This window comes from Protomyctophum bolini, assembly GCF_963924005.1.
Source record: "Protomyctophum bolini genome assembly, chromosome: 24".
In the NCBI taxonomy this organism is placed as follows: Eukaryota; Metazoa; Chordata; class Actinopteri; order Myctophiformes; family Myctophidae; genus Protomyctophum; species Protomyctophum bolini.
In genome coordinates this window covers 29089458-29105143 of record NC_137885.1, presented here as the reverse complement: position 1 = coordinate 29105143, position 15686 = coordinate 29089458, and the positions used below count along the sequence as shown (strand labels likewise).

At 42.0% G+C, this 15686-nt stretch overlaps 1 protein-coding gene across 1 annotated transcript in view; it reads left to right on the top strand.

Annotated features, from left to right (window-relative positions):
• The window catches only part of LOC308311998 (tensin-1-like), a 36174-nt gene that overhangs the window by 15301 nt on the left and 5187 nt on the right, over positions 1-15686 (top strand). The window contains exons 9-18 of the mRNA XM_080758842.1: positions 880-1280; positions 2590-2676; positions 4862-4990; positions 5547-5642; positions 6373-6450; positions 8725-8796; positions 9535-9564; positions 11403-11571; positions 12880-12948; positions 15511-15540. Coding sequence (XP_080614968.1) covers positions 880-1280; positions 2590-2676; positions 4862-4990; positions 5547-5642; positions 6373-6450; positions 8725-8796; positions 9535-9564; positions 11403-11571; positions 12880-12948; positions 15511-15540 — 1161 coding nt within the window. The remainder of the gene's footprint in view (positions 1-879; positions 1281-2589; positions 2677-4861; positions 4991-5546; positions 5643-6372; positions 6451-8724; positions 8797-9534; positions 9565-11402; positions 11572-12879; positions 12949-15510; positions 15541-15686) is intronic.

Here is a 15686-nt window from a genome sequence, read left to right as displayed (position 1 = left end):
ATAATTGGCACAGGGTGAAAAGAAAACTGGGTTACAAAATCGTGGGATAAAAAAAAAAAAAGCTTATATACATAAATTGACAAAAACAAAAACGAAGGGATTTTTTTCCCTATCATTTCAGTTAGTTTTGTAAACACACACAATACGGTTTCAGTTAAGTTATATTTTCCCATTATTGTTATTATTATTTTTTTATTTTAGCTACGGTAACTCGAATAACCTTGCAACGCCAACATGTGCCCAACTTCGTTCTGGGATCTTGCCCTTGCACCTTGAGACTGGGAGGTATAGAGGAGTTACAGAAGAAGAACGTATTTGCACCTACTGTGACATAAATGATATTGAGAATGAGTTCCATTTTCTTTTCTATTGCCCGTTGTATCATGAGCTACGTCAAAAGTAAAATATAGATCTGATGTGGTTAAGTGATGCAGAGGGACTGAGATGGATTTTTGAACAAAAGACATTTGCATTAGCAGAATATATAGAGAAAGCTTGGGACATACGGACAAAGAAAACTTATATGTGATGTATTTTATTTTATTTTATGATAATGCTTATTTCTGTTTTTGTTTTGATCAAATACTTGGTGTAACTTCTGTGTGGGAAGTGAACGTGATATTGCGCTTCATTTCTGCTCCTCATCCGTCTCTCCCGCAAAATATGAACGCTTTTTGGATCATATATATCGTATAAATTAAGATGATCGGGGATGTGAGGTCAACTTTTTTAGGAAAGTGTTTCCGGTTCATGGAGGAGTAAAAGCGATCAGACAACTCCGGCACCCCAGAGCTCCTATTTTGAAGCACTTCCGGCACTAAATGTGCTAACGACAAGACACGAAAATAAAAATTCATTCATTCATTCATTCATTCACAGAGCCCCCGGCGGCAGCAGCAGCAGCCCTCTGGTCAGCCGGGGGAGCCCCCAGAAGATGGCCGGGGTGTCCGTGTGTCCTCCCAGCCCTCTGATGACCCGCCGGGGGGGCGGGGGCGGCGGCGGCCCCATGACGGCGGGCACCAGCGGTCACAGCACGCCCGACGAGCAGGGCGCCCTGTCGCGCCAGGGCAGCGCCCAGCCGCCCGCCACGCCCACCTTCCCCGTGTCGCCCCAGCTCCCGGAGAAGAGGCAGCGCCAGGCCAGCGGCGGCGGCGGTGGCGGCGAGCACGAGAGGCCCGTCAACGGGGGCTCGGTCATGATGTCATCGTCCACGCCCACCCCGGCGGACGGAAGCGGCTCACACGCGCTGCTCCCCGACCTCGCCAAGTTCTCCATATATGGTGAGGAGGAAGCAGTCAGTTTGGTGTTGTTTGTTTTATCGTCGACTAAAAAAAACTAAGACGAAATGTCTTCGTCGACTACCTTTTTTCCCACTGACGAAAACTAAATGAAAACTATGCTATGATGACTAAAACTATAAGACTAAATATATTGACAATTTCATCAACAAATAAAAACTAGACTAAAATGTTAGGAAGGGACTAGTGGACAAGACTAAGAGATCGAGTATAAGTCATTTTACACTTGGTTGTATGCTGAAAATAGCAGATCTACAAGCTCACAACGCGTCTGCTATTTTCAGCAAGTGTAAAATCGTCATTATGACGGCATCAAGGCCCGCCAAAATACATTTTAGTCGACTAAATCACCCATAGATGTAGTCGACTAAAATCTTATGATATTTAGTCGACTAAAACTAGACTTAACACTAAGACTTTCCTGTTCCTTTCCACACGCTATACGTCCGACCAGGGAAACTCCCCCCTGTCAGGTATAAAGGAGCAACTTGGACACTCAGTCCTGAAGGAAGCATGAGTTAAGTCCGTTGCTCTCCCCTTGTCCCCCATATATGGGGACTAGGTTGGTGGAGGGTGTGTAGAGCCCAGGATAACATTAGATGATTGACACAGGGGTGAAAAATGGGTTACAAAATCGTGGGATAAAAAATATATATTTAAAAGAAAATACTGCAATAGAAATAGTCTATAAAGTATTGGCATTGAAGTACTTTAAAGTACCAACAGTAAAAGTGCTCATTACTCAGAATGTCGCATTTCAGTTTTCAAAATGTATGATCATCTTTTGGAATTAGCTGATCTACAAGCTCATGTGACGCATTGAACTTGTAGATCTGCTATTTTCAAATGGGTGAAATATATTAGGGCTACAGTTACTGAAACTAGATCAAAATATCTAAAGCTAGACGAGGCTTAACTAACATACAGTATTCCTTGTATTGTAGGTGAATATGAAATGTACCCATTTTGTTGTTTCTTCTTTGCCCAGTTTTAACTGAAAGTACAGTACATTTTATGATGTTTTGTCGACTGTTTATTACACCACAATATATGATATTAAAAATCTATATATCCGTTTAACCCATTTTGGGCGGGAACCCCTTTTGGTGTTTTAAACATTATGTTATAATTTAGCTATTGAAAAATCGTGAAAATATTTATTTCAGAAAAAAAAATCTTCTTAATTTTGAGGTCAGGCCTAAATGGGTTAAGAACCAATAAAAAATAAATAAACTGAATGTATGTACTGTATGATAATCACACTTCACACTTGTCTCGTTCTTCAAAACAGATGGATATCCAGACATCAAGATGAACGTCAAGTTTGTCCAGGACACTTCCAAGTTCTGGTACAAGCCGGACATCACCAGGGAGCAAGGTGAGACCCATAACCACCGTGACCCGGCTCTCTCTCTCCGGAATAATCCATATGCTAAAAAGAACAAGGAGTACATTCCGAAGAATTGGTGATTTAATAAACACAAATTATTCAACAAAACAAACGTGATCAGCCAGGGTTCTATATGTCTTTAACCCATTTAGACCTGATTTAAAAACATTCACTTTGAAAGAATATATATTCAAAGATTTGTGCCACCTTTTTTTACGATTTTTCAAAAATAGCAGATCTACAAACTCATAGCGTGCCACGAGTGGCGCGCTATGAGCTTGTAGATCTGCTATTAATCTGGTGTGCGGGTGATGACATGCACGTTACATGCATAATAGAATTACAAATTCTTTCCTTCTTTTATAATGGGAGAATTGGCACTCAAAGCCTAAACTGGTGACCACCAGGTGGCGCTGAAAGAGAGCTATCAACGTGTCTGTATAGTAACAACACAGGAGAACGACGGCTTCCCTCTGCACCACAACTGAAAGTAAAAACACAAGCCTTCCAGCCTCAAGGTGACCAGTTCCTTTGATATTTTTAAATCCACATTAAAAAGATGGTTGGCCGAAAACATAGTGTAAATATAGTGTAGAATAGATAAATGGCATAAATGAAAAAAGAAAAAAAGTAAGGGGAAAAAGAAAATAAATCCAGTTTTATTGGTCAGTTTATATGCATTTCTTGTTTTTTTGTTTTGTTTGTTTTTTGCCTCCTGTTTTTGTCTGTATTGTACCGTTTGTCTGTTGCCCCCCTTCCCCTTTCCCCAAGAGGACCACAATGGAAACAAGCCTAACAGCTTTCTTGTGAATTTATCCTTTTGAAATATATTTTCAATAAAGTATTCAATCAATCAATCAAAAAAAGCAAAACAATCCCATAATACTCCTGGCCGGAGGAACGGGAACAATCCCCCTGTATATATATATACAGTATATACTGTACCATATAGGGTTACAGCATCTTTTCACCAAGTACAGTTAAAGCTGCCTGCAATCCGTACCTAAAATGTCCTCCCTGAGATTTGAACCTGAGCCTTTCCGCCTGGGTGATCAAACGAACTACTAGTCATGTTGTATTGACGTGTACTCTACCATGCTAATTGGCTCAAATACAGTTTTAGTCATTGGAATAAGTTCTGGTCGATCGCTGCATTAATTATCTCACAGGTTTCAACACGGTAAACATCATAGCCGATATATTTTCAGAAACATAGATACATGTTGCGGATCCTGCCCGACCATCCATATTGTTTTACCCTGAATCTAACGCCTGATTTATACAAGTCGTGTTTACGCATAGAAAATACCAAGCTCACTACGATGGGTGCAAGTAGACCGAGCCACAAGTAGTAGAGCTTGTAGATGAGCTGTTCTTATTGCTCACCAACCACACGGGGTTGGTGTGCACACGTGTAGAGTGGTCATCTCCACCTTCAACCCAAACTTTCTCCCCTTCAATGTTAAATAAACTTTATTACAGGCTCATGGCCCACAAGGTAAGACAGTACATCACATTTACGAGAATACAAATAAATGAAAAAAGAAACACAGTACATAACCCAGCCCCACAGGTTACTACTCTATAAGCGAGGCACTCATGCCAGTGTCCTCTGATGGTAGAAGTGTACCTTACAGAACCAGTAAGACGCGCAAACGCGGGAAGCGAACGCAGCTCGTACATATTTGGGTTTTGGACGTATAGCTGCTTTGGGGACTCCTTATATGGTTATGGCTGAGTCATGGTGACGTAATCACTCAGCTCCATATATGGGCACAAAAGCGGGACAGACACACACACACACACACACACACAGACAGACAGACATGATCTGCTAGGTCTCATAGTAAGTGCTCACTGCGTTCGCAATCACTGCGTTCGCAACTACGGCCTGGGTATGTCATCTGTCCAATGAGTCTATTCAGTGAGCGATCCAGTTTGCTCATGAACTTGAATGTCAGGTTCCTCAACAGAGCCATGAACGTAGTGAGACCCAATGAACAGAAAAGCCCACTGGCTCTAGTGCTCCTGGGTTTTTTTAACAGGATTCTTAGACAGTCATTATAGGCTACATGCGTAAGCTCTCCTTCTTATGTCTTCTGTCTTAACGGCTGTCCTCTGCTTTCTGCTGTTCTCCCGTCTTCCTCCTTCCCTCGTCCCTCCCCTCGTTCAGCCATCAACGTGCTGAAGGACAGAGAGCCCGGGGCGTTCGTCATCCGGGACAGTCACTCGTTCCGCGGGGCGTACGGCCTGGCCATGAAGGTAGCCTGCCCTCCTCCCACCGCCCAACCCAACAAGAAAGGTATAAATGTAACTTTATTTCTATTTTTAATAATTTCTTTATCCCACGATTTTGTAACCCATTTTTCACCCCTGTGTCAATCATCTAATGTGATCCTGGGCTCTACACACCCTCCGCCAACCTAGTTCCCATATATGGGGGACAAGGGGAGAGCAACGGACTTGAACTCATGCTTCCTTCATGCCTGAGTGTCCAAGTTGCTCCTTTACACCTGACAGGGGGGAGTTTCCCTGGTTGGACGTATAAGCGCGTGGAAGGAACACGTTATTCCAACCAGTTCCTTTCCCCTCCATCAGGCGCCCCGGCTGGCCAGGGGGAGGCAGTTTAGAGACCAGGATTACTGCATGTTTTTTGTGAGGGTACCTACCCTGTGTAACTTTATGAACATATAAAAATAAAAATAAATGTTAATTTCTTTAAGTCTCGGGTCTAAGGAGCTTTCCTCCTTTTTTTCATGCAGTGAGCGAGTCTTTGTCTGTCGGATTTCCTTTAGCAAACTATAAATATATCAAGTTGATAAGCAGCGTTATAATGTCCTCGTGCTTCCCTGTTCCAGTTCCTGACGTCACCAACGAGCTGGTGAGGCATTTCCTGATTGAGACCAGTGCCAAAGGGGTTCGCCTGAAGGGCTGCCCCAACGAACCGTACTTTGGTGAGTTATTACTGTATGTCCCGTACATTTCAACAAAATGATACATTTAAGGTGAGACACTACAGGTGAATAGGGAAAAAAAAGTTCAATAATAGCTATCACAATGTTGATTACTTATATTAAAACTAAGATTTTTTGTATTACAAGTTTTCTGAAATTATATGTTTAAATATGCAAATTAGGCATTATATGCACTAATTTGCATACATTTCGGGACGATAAATCTGAAGATCGAATAAAGCCAGGTTCAAAATTAATAAATTATCATTTCATTTTGTTGACACATTAGAGACAAAGAAAATTACAGATGGGATTTTAGATATCTCTAATTATCACTCCACAAATCAGAAAATAGTGTCAACAGGCATTACAAAAAAACCCAATTTTCGGCATGTTTTTAGGTATAAAATGTGATGTAAATCAGGCTGTGAATGATATATCAACTAATCCCTCTGTAGATTTCTGCAGAATATAGTTATGAATATAAGACTGGAACGTGTGTGTGTGTGTGTGTGTGTGTGTGTGTGTGTGTGTGTGTGTGTGTGTGTGTGTGTGTGTGTGTGTGTGTGTGTGTGTGTGTGTGTGTGTGTGTGTGTGTGTGTGTGTGTGTGTGTGTGTGTGTGTGTGTGTGTGTGTGTGTGTGTGTGTGTGTGTGTGTGTGTGTGTGTGTGTGTGTGTGTGTGTGTGTGTGTGTGTGTGTGTGTGTGTGTGTGTGTGTGTGTGTGTACAGGTTGTCTATCAGCACTGGTGTACCAACACTCCATGACTCCGTTGGCTCTGCCCTGTAAACTGATGATCCCCACCAAAGGTCAGCATCACATTTCCTACTATAAGTCAGGCAGACTGATGTCATAGCATGCTCACACCACAGTGTTGTTTTCGTCGACTACAACTAAGACGAAAAATGTTCGTCGACTACCCTTTTTCCACTGAAGAAAACTAAATGGAAACTAAATGAAAACTAAGCTATGATGACTAAAACTGAGGCTAAATATACTGACAATTTCCTCAACAAATAAAAACTAGACTAAAATGTTAGGGAAGGGCCAAGTGGACAAGAGATCAAGTATAAGTCATTTTACACTTGGTTGCGTGCTGAAAATAGCCGATCTACAAGCACACTCACAACGCGTCGCAGCGCGACACGTGTGTTGGTAGATCGGCTATTTTCAGCAAGTGTAAAAACAGTCCTTACGACGGCATCAGTGCCCACCAAAATACATTTCAGTCGACTAAATCAACTGTAGATTAAGTCGACTAAAATCTCATGACATTTAGTCGACTAAAACTAAGACTAACACGAACACATTCCAGGTGAACTAAAACTAAATGAAAACTATTCCAAAGACTGAAAGATGACTAAAACTAAAATCAAAATTTTCTGCCAAAAACAACACTGACACACACAGAAGCACTGGGAGGGGAACTTTCCCCCCGGAGGTTACATCAAATGGACATCATGGTGCATTTATATGGCACGTTTATCCAAAGCACTTTACAATGCAAGTAGCCTTGCCGAGCCATGAGGCCCATAGGGGGCAGAGACTATCTCCTGTTTCTGTAGCGTGAGGCAGCTTGATGTACAAGTACACCCCCTGGACATGACGCTAGTATGTCGCAGGGACTTATACCCCCAATCCAACCCTTGATGCTGAGTGTCAAGCAGGGAGACACTGGGTCCCATTTTTACAGTCTTTGGTATGACCCGGCCGGGGATTGAACCCCGACCTCCCAGTCTCAGGGTGGACACTCTAACCACAAGGCCACTGAGCTGGTACTTTACAATGTGCATTACATTTATCCATCCATACATGCACACGCCCATTTAGAAGGAAACCGTGCCAGGCAATTGCACGGCGCTAACCCCAGGGGGCAGTGGTGGAAAAAGTATTCACTTTTTTTTTTGCCTAAGTAAAAGTGCCAATACTGCAATATAGAACTACTTAAAATGTTAATTGAGTAAAAGTACTCATTATGCCGAATGTTACCTATTTCAAGTTTTCAAGTCTTTTGAAAACAGGCAAACAGCAGATCTACAAGCTCACAATGCGTCGCATTGTGACGCTTTGCAGTGCTGTTTTCAAATGTCTGAAGGCTGAAGTGGTTAATGTATGTTCTATAATAATAATAATAATCCAATCGACAGAGTAACTAAGTAAGTACGGTTTTCAAATAGTTGTAGTGGAGTTAAAGTACAATATTTGGATCCGAGATGCAGTGGAGTAGAAGTAAAAGTATTGGTAGTTGGAGATGGAACCTTCCGTTTTCCCAAGCGGCCGCTCAGAAACGCATTGAGCAATTTAAGGACTGGGGTTTTATTTATTTTTAGACCAATGACAAAGCTTGAACATCTTTGAATGCAGATTGTGGCCCCTGTGTCACAGGGTAGGGTTTTACTCATTGCTGGCTGTCTGAATACCAAAAAAGAAAAAAAGGTAATTATTAAATGTTGACATATTATTTCTTCTATTATAGCAGCTTTAAATATAGAAAATCGCCGACCAGCTCATGAATAAGCACAATGTTTAATGATTGCATCCTTCGTCAGAGAGTTGGTTCATGAAAATACAATGCACTCAAATTATGATTATATCGAGTCTGTTCTTTCCGACTCGGGAAATCTCTTCTGTTCAGTTAAGTTCTGTTCTGAGAGACAAAAAGGGACTCCTGCACATCTAAAAAGACCCGTAGGAGGTGCAAGTGGGGTCCGCACGCTTTTCCGACACACCGAAGATCCGAAGCGGGGGGACATGCGATGCGATGCGAAAAAGCGATGGTCCGACATGCACTGCTTGCGGTTAGGGTTAGGTTAGGATTGAGGTTTCGGATCAATAGTATGTCGGAACTATAGCCTGCACCCGGTGCAAGTCTAGTTAGCAAGCATAGACATCAAAAAAAGAGAAAAACCTTCCAAGGAAGGGACTGCACACTCCAGGGAACAGAGACGGACAACTTACTGCATCAAACGTATTTATTAGCACGACGCGTTTCGGCGTGAGCTTCGTCAGGTGCTTAAGTTCTGTTCTATCGGTATTCATCGTATTCTATTTCATTCTATACAATGTCTTGTTTCACTGAACAGATCCAAATGAGGAGGCCCTAGAACTGGCGACCCCTACTGATGCAGTTGTGGAACTTCTGAAACAAGGAGCCGGTGAGAACAAGCTGTCAAATATATATATATATGCTCATTTCATCTGCGTTCCGTGCGGTGCCTACTGTACACGTGTCAGGTTTCTCTACCTGAGCAGGTCTTCCTTCATTGCGGGGAACAGACTGTACATGGTTTAACGCATTTTGTGCGGGAACACCTTTTGGTGTTATAGCATTATGTTATGCTTTAGCTATTGAGAAATAGCAGATCTACAAGCTCATAGCACGCCACCGAGTGGCGCGCTATGAGCTTGTAGGTCTGCTATTTTTGAAAAATCGAAGAACGACTGACATAGCTGACAACAGCTTTTTCAGAAAACTGTCGGGATGTAGAAGACATTTTTAGAATCTGATCTCAGGTCAGAATGGGTAAAAAGCCCAAATGTGTCGCCACATCGACTTGGATATCGAATTAGATCTTTATGACTGGAATTCGTTCAAAATGTGAACGTGGTCCTGTAGATTGAGCTGATCAATTTAAAATCTGAATGAAGCCTGTTCATTCTGAAAACTCAGACAAAGAAAACTGATTCTCTACCACAGCTTTCTTAGAGATGTATCTAACACGTCTTTTAGAGTTATTCCCTTTTTTCTTTTTAATGAGCTGTTTTAAACGCCGTCTCTGCTTTGTAATGTGTTCCTAGTTTAGCTGATCACAACCTATCATCTTTATAGCTAACCAACTATATCATATATATATAACTTTATAGCTAACCAACCTATCATCTTTACATTACAGTAGCTCAGAAAGCTCCAGAAGAAGCACATGGTAACTATCAGAATGCACGGGGTTTGCTGTATCTTGTCTGGCAATTTTTTTTTCAAGAATTCAATCCTGTGACAGACAGTCAGCATGAACTTGGAATGCCACCATGTCCGCTTTTGAAGCACTGCGTTGCATATGATTTGTGTTTATTTTTTTATATATTTTTTTTATCCCACGATTTTGTAACCCATTTTTCACCCCTGTGTCAATCATCTAATGTGATCCTGGGCTCTACACACCCTCCGCCAACCTGGGGAGAGCAACGGACTTGAACTCATGCTTCCTTCATGCCTGAGTGTCCAAGTTGCTCCTTTACACCTGACAGGGGGGAGTTTCCCTGGTTGGACGTATAGCGCGTGGAAGGAACACGTTATTCCAACCAGTTCCTTTCCCCTCCATCAGGCGCCCCGGCTGGCCAGGGGGAGGCAGTTTAGAGACCAGGATTACTGCATGTTTTTTGTGAGAGGTTACCTTAGCGCTAATGCAGTCTGCAGACTGTTGTGTTGTACTACTACTGCATGCCCCATTCTATACATTCACACTCCAAAGATGGTGAGATTAAACATTGCAAATTGGCTGCAGAGGACTAACATCATCAGGCACAGCACTACCTCTAGGCTCCACAACATCTCCACAACCACTCGCTGTACGAAGAAAAGCCCATGACTAAAAATACATTGTCATGGATGCACCTGGGACGTATCCTCAGTGACGATGTATCCTGAGGTCAACGGGGTTTCGGGGTCTTCCTCAGGTCTCCCTCGGGTCTCCCTCACTCAGGCGACCCAGCCGGGGGGGTGATCAAGTTCCGACTTACGTCCCAGTAGCTACCCTCAATCAGTAAAGGGGGCAAAACCAGGGCCACACAATCCGTTGGAACTACTCCAGAACTATATACTCTGCCAGGGCTTGGAGGTACACTTCTGGTGCATGGAAGGACAAGCGGCTCTGTGGGTTGTCTCCGGTCCGCCGGGCCAACCTCTCCTACGTCTCACCAGGCCCAGGACCTGTGCGTTGCACCATGAGTCCCGGCACCAGACAGTTCATTCAGGAGTGGTGCAGGGCAATGGTTCTGCAGGGAAATCAAAGACACCAGCCATCCCCGCCCATATATACCCTGTTCCAAAAACGCTACCTGCGCATCAAATCACGCAACCACCCGTCTCAGTAACAGTATTTTTTCCCCCCCAGGCATGCTGAACAGCTCACCTTGAACTGTAATGTCACTTTACATTGCACTTATAATGCACTCTCACTACATTGCACTTTCTTTTTTTGTGTGTGTGTTTGCTTGCACTATAGTTGTTGTGTTGTGTTTGTCTTGTATACACTACTAGCGCATATTGTCTTAAAGGGACACTTCACCCTTTTTGCAAAAAAATATATGTTAATGATATTTAGAATATTTAGAAAACTTTCCTGGGGGTCTTTATGTGTGTAATATGTGGTTTTAGATATTTTAGATTGTAGCAGTGAGCCCGGTGTCTCTGATGTCATGGACACTGGGCTCACTTCCTTCCTGGACTACATGTTGTCTCAGTAAGACAGCTCTCCCCCATATCCACAAGGAGGAGCAGTGCACCAAAGAATTATGGGAATTGTAGTCCAGGAAGGTAGAGAGACCAGTGTCCATGACATCAGAGACACTGTGCTCACTGCTACAATCTAAAATATCTAAAACCACATATTTACACACATAAATACCCCCAGGAAAGTGATCTAAAGCTTCTAAAAGTCAGCGGAGCACAATTCATTTAATTGTATTCATACACTGTATTTTATACATTTTGACAAAAACAAACCAAAAACCTGTTCCAATTATGCTGATCTGTCTCTTCCAGCCTGCAACGTCCTCTACATCAACTCCGTGGACATGGAGTCCCTGACGGGCCCGCAGGCCGTGGCCAAGGCCATCGGACAGACGCTGGCCACCAGCCCTCTGCCGTCGGCCACCACCGTCCACTTCAAAGTGTCCACGCAGGGCATCACCCTGACGGACAGTCAAAGGAAGTGAGTATAAAGGCCTATTCATAGTCTGGATTTTAGGTGGTGAGGTGACCACCGCTCCGGTGGTGAGGTGACCACCGGAGCTGAAATAACGTTGAGCGGTGGTGAGTAAAAACAGAGAGAAGGGCTGGAGCGGTGGCGGTGGTTTGTTCGCGGTGGTTAGTTCGGTGGTCACCCCACCACCGAAAATACAGACTATGTACGAGCCTTAAGAATGACAATAATACAACTGTTTGTATACACCAGGGATGCCCACACTTTTTTAATTGAGAGCTACTTTCAAAAATGACCAGCTCAACAAGATCTACCCATCGGAAACATTATAATAGCATTACTAAAAATGGCTTTGGCATTACATTTAAGACAAATGCACTTTTGTATTTCGTTTGTAATCTACTGACATTTGTGGATTTCGTGCACAGCAAAACTCTTGAAAACAAAGTATTGCATTATGGGTTTGAGCTGACAGACCCTTTTCTATGTCAGTCAGTCAATCAATCAAGTCAACTTAATTAAAGTGGCAGATGCCAAAAAAAAAAAAATATATATATATATATATATATATATATTTAAATTAAATATTCTTTAGGGGCACAGATCACAGCTATCTACTGGTAGATCGCGATCTACCTTTTGGGCACCCCTGGTATACACAGTAGCACCTTTCATGACATGAAATGCAGCTCAAAGTGCTTCACACAGAGCGACAGAGAAGAAAAGAAGTCCATCCGTGTGAACTTCTGTGAAGTGAGGGGCGCTCTTATCAATACAATACATCACCATACCACATCATCTCATTCCGGGCCAATCACAATTTGCGTCCTCGCCTTTTGTCGTCAGTGTTTGTGTTCACTCAAACACTCAAAGCTGGACATAAAGAAAAGCAAAAATAAAACAACATAATAGCAGTAATGCAATACAATGAGGACATGAATAACAACAAGAATTCTAAAAGCTCAACTAAAAGCAAGAGTGTAGAAAGTATGTCTTGAGCTGTGTTTTAAAAATGTCTACAGAGGCTGCCTGTCGAAGGTATAGTGGGAGTTTATTCCATGTAGAAGCTGTGTGTGTGTGTGTGTGTGTGTGTGTGTGTGTGTGTGTGTGTGTGTGTGTGTGTGTGTGTGTGTGTGTGTGTGTGTGTGTACATTCAATGAGTATACTGTAAAATGTCTAACTCTGAGAGCTTACAGATGGAACCAAATGGACCCTAACATGTGTACGCTCTCAGAGATGCCTGAATGCTGAGTGTTTTTTACTTTGATTTAGCTGAAAACGTGACGGTCAATCTCTCTCTCTCTCTCTCGCCCTCAGGATATTCTTCAGGCGGCACTATCCAATGAACACCATAACCTACTGTGACATCGACCCGCAGAACAGGAAGTGAGTCTTTTGTAAATGTCATGGCGGGAATAGCCTGGGTTTCGATGGGCGCTGATGGGATGCTTGTTACACAGAGCTGGTTAGCCTACCAGTTATTGAACTCACTAAATAATAATAAGTTATCATCTTTGGTGAGATATAACCATACAGTACTTACTCTAAGTCTAATATTTGCTAAATGTACTCTGGATACTGTTTCAAGTAGCCTACCTTTATATACAGAACTAACTCGTTTGCTCTACTTAGTGGAGACTGTAAGACTAACTGTTCATTAACACATTTTGTACATAATACGTCCTGAAACGTCATAAGGATTGGAACCGAGAGGTGCCTTAGACGTCTGTGGACGTCCTAGCGACGTCCAAACGACGCGGGGCGAGATAATAATATTCAGAATAATTACTTCTTTTTTTTTTGGCATTTCGCTTTTCGCTTGCCGTATGCTAACGCTCTGTGAAACTATTAGCTTGTCATTGACTCCCATGTTAGCGCGGCGGAAAGAATGACTCGTATCTCCTCATCCAGGGCGCTCTCCGTGGTGATGAATGGATCGATATGCTGGCGCTGCGTTTCTGCTCCTCATCCGTCTCTCCCGCAAAATATGAACTCTTTTTGGAGCGTATATAAATATATTAAGATGATCGGAGATTGTGATGGCACTTTGTCAGTCAACTTTTTTAAGAAAGTATTTCCGGTTCATGGCTTTCAAAATGGAAGCGATCACTACTCTGGCGATTACTCCGGCGCAAGCAGCGCCTTTATTTTGATGCAGTTCCGGTACTAAATGTGTTAAACACACTGATTTGAAAAGTAGGTTTAAAAACATGCTGGAGAGGAGATGGAAGACATCGAAAGATGTACCATTCGGAAACTTATGCATATCACTTATATATCCTCAATGTTGTCTAAAGATGAATAAATTGGCAGGCATAAATGAAAGTGTTGGTTTCACTTCATTGTGGAATTTACGTTCTTCGTTGTTATTCAATATTTTATTTCCATCTTCTTTCAATGTCCTTATTTATTCATTATAAGACCGGCTCCATATATATATATATATATATAATATATAATATATATATATATATATATATATATAACCTCACAAAGACTATGCCTAAACCCAACCCTACCCTCAGTAAAGCTATGCCTAAACCCAACCTGTAAAACAAGCGCCCCCCTCAGCGACCATCGACTCGGGCTCTGCAAAAAAGACTCCCTTTTAATGGCAGATCCTGGGTTGTGACGTGTAACGTCCAGTGGTGGAAAGTAACTAAGTGCATTTACTTAAGTAGGCCTACAGTTTTTACTTTACTTGAGTATTTCTAATTTCCAGTACTTTACTTTACTACTTCACTACATCTCAGAGGCAAATATTGTACTTTTACTACACTACATTTATTTTGAACACTTTATTTGCGCTAGTTCCTTTGTAGATTTTGATTATTATTACAAGCGCCCATAGGGGCCATTCGAAAATAGCCGATCTACAAACAAAAATATTTGTATACATTTGAAACTTGAAATGGGACATTCTGCATAGTGAGTACTTTGTACTTTTAGTACATTTTCATGCCAATACTTTTGTATTTTACTCAAGTACATTTTGAATTCCGGACTTTTAGGCCTCACTCACACCTTTCGACCTAGCATACAACATTGATGCATGCTAAATGTAAGCAAGATGTAAGTGTCATGGCCGCCCCAATGCATTTCCAATGGAAGTCACATGGTTTGATACAACATTTTGGACTACAAGCTGTTGTATGGCTTTCGGCTGTGTTTTGACTGCCTCCCCCTCATACAATACAAATGTGTCAAACCATGTGACTCCCATTGGAAATGCATTGGGGCAAGATGTATCGCACCCTTTGTATAGATAGATAGATAGAATACTTTATTGGCAGTTTAAGAAAATTACAGAAACATTACATCATTTTAAAAAACGCCAAATGGACTTTTAGACACAAAAAAGCCTTCGCTTGTTTCCATTGTGGTCCACTTTGTAACATGAAACTATACACATACATACTGTACAGACAAAACAACCATGGAACATATAATAAATAATCCTTATATATATAAGGCTAGGAGCTATATACATAGGACAAGAGGTACCCTGAGAGAATAGTCCTGAGCATGGGAGATGGGCTATCCAGGGTCGGAATCTAACTATGACCAGTGAGTGTGTAGATGGAGCCATGATTTCAGGTCTTTCCTAAATATTGCAATAGAATTTAGGGATTTCAGGGCTGGAGGGAGTGCATTCCACAGAGTAGTGGCTGCGTAGAAAAAAGCATTTTTTCCCATGGGTGTCCTACAACAAGTGTATACAACAAGCATACAGACATCAGTTGTCTGTTGTAAAGGTGTGAGTGAGGCCTTACTCGTAACGGAGTAGTTCTACATTGCTGTATTGAAACTATTACTTAAGTAAAACAACTGAGTACTTTTCCCCACCACTGGTAACGTCGTGAAGATGAACACAACAATGGTGTCATTAAAATGTCCTAAAATGTCCCCTGACTTTCTTTCATTCTTTCTTTTCTCCCTCCTCCTCAGATGGGGCAAAGACGCAGGTGGCTCAGTCAAGTAAGTGTCGACATTAAAGTTGATAGTAACATATTTCTAAAAAAAATAGACTATTCACACAGTATACCAGCCTTTCATCATTAGAAATATAGGGTTATTCTGTGCTTTTTGTTTTTCTTGTCTGTTTTATTGTATTGTGCTTGATC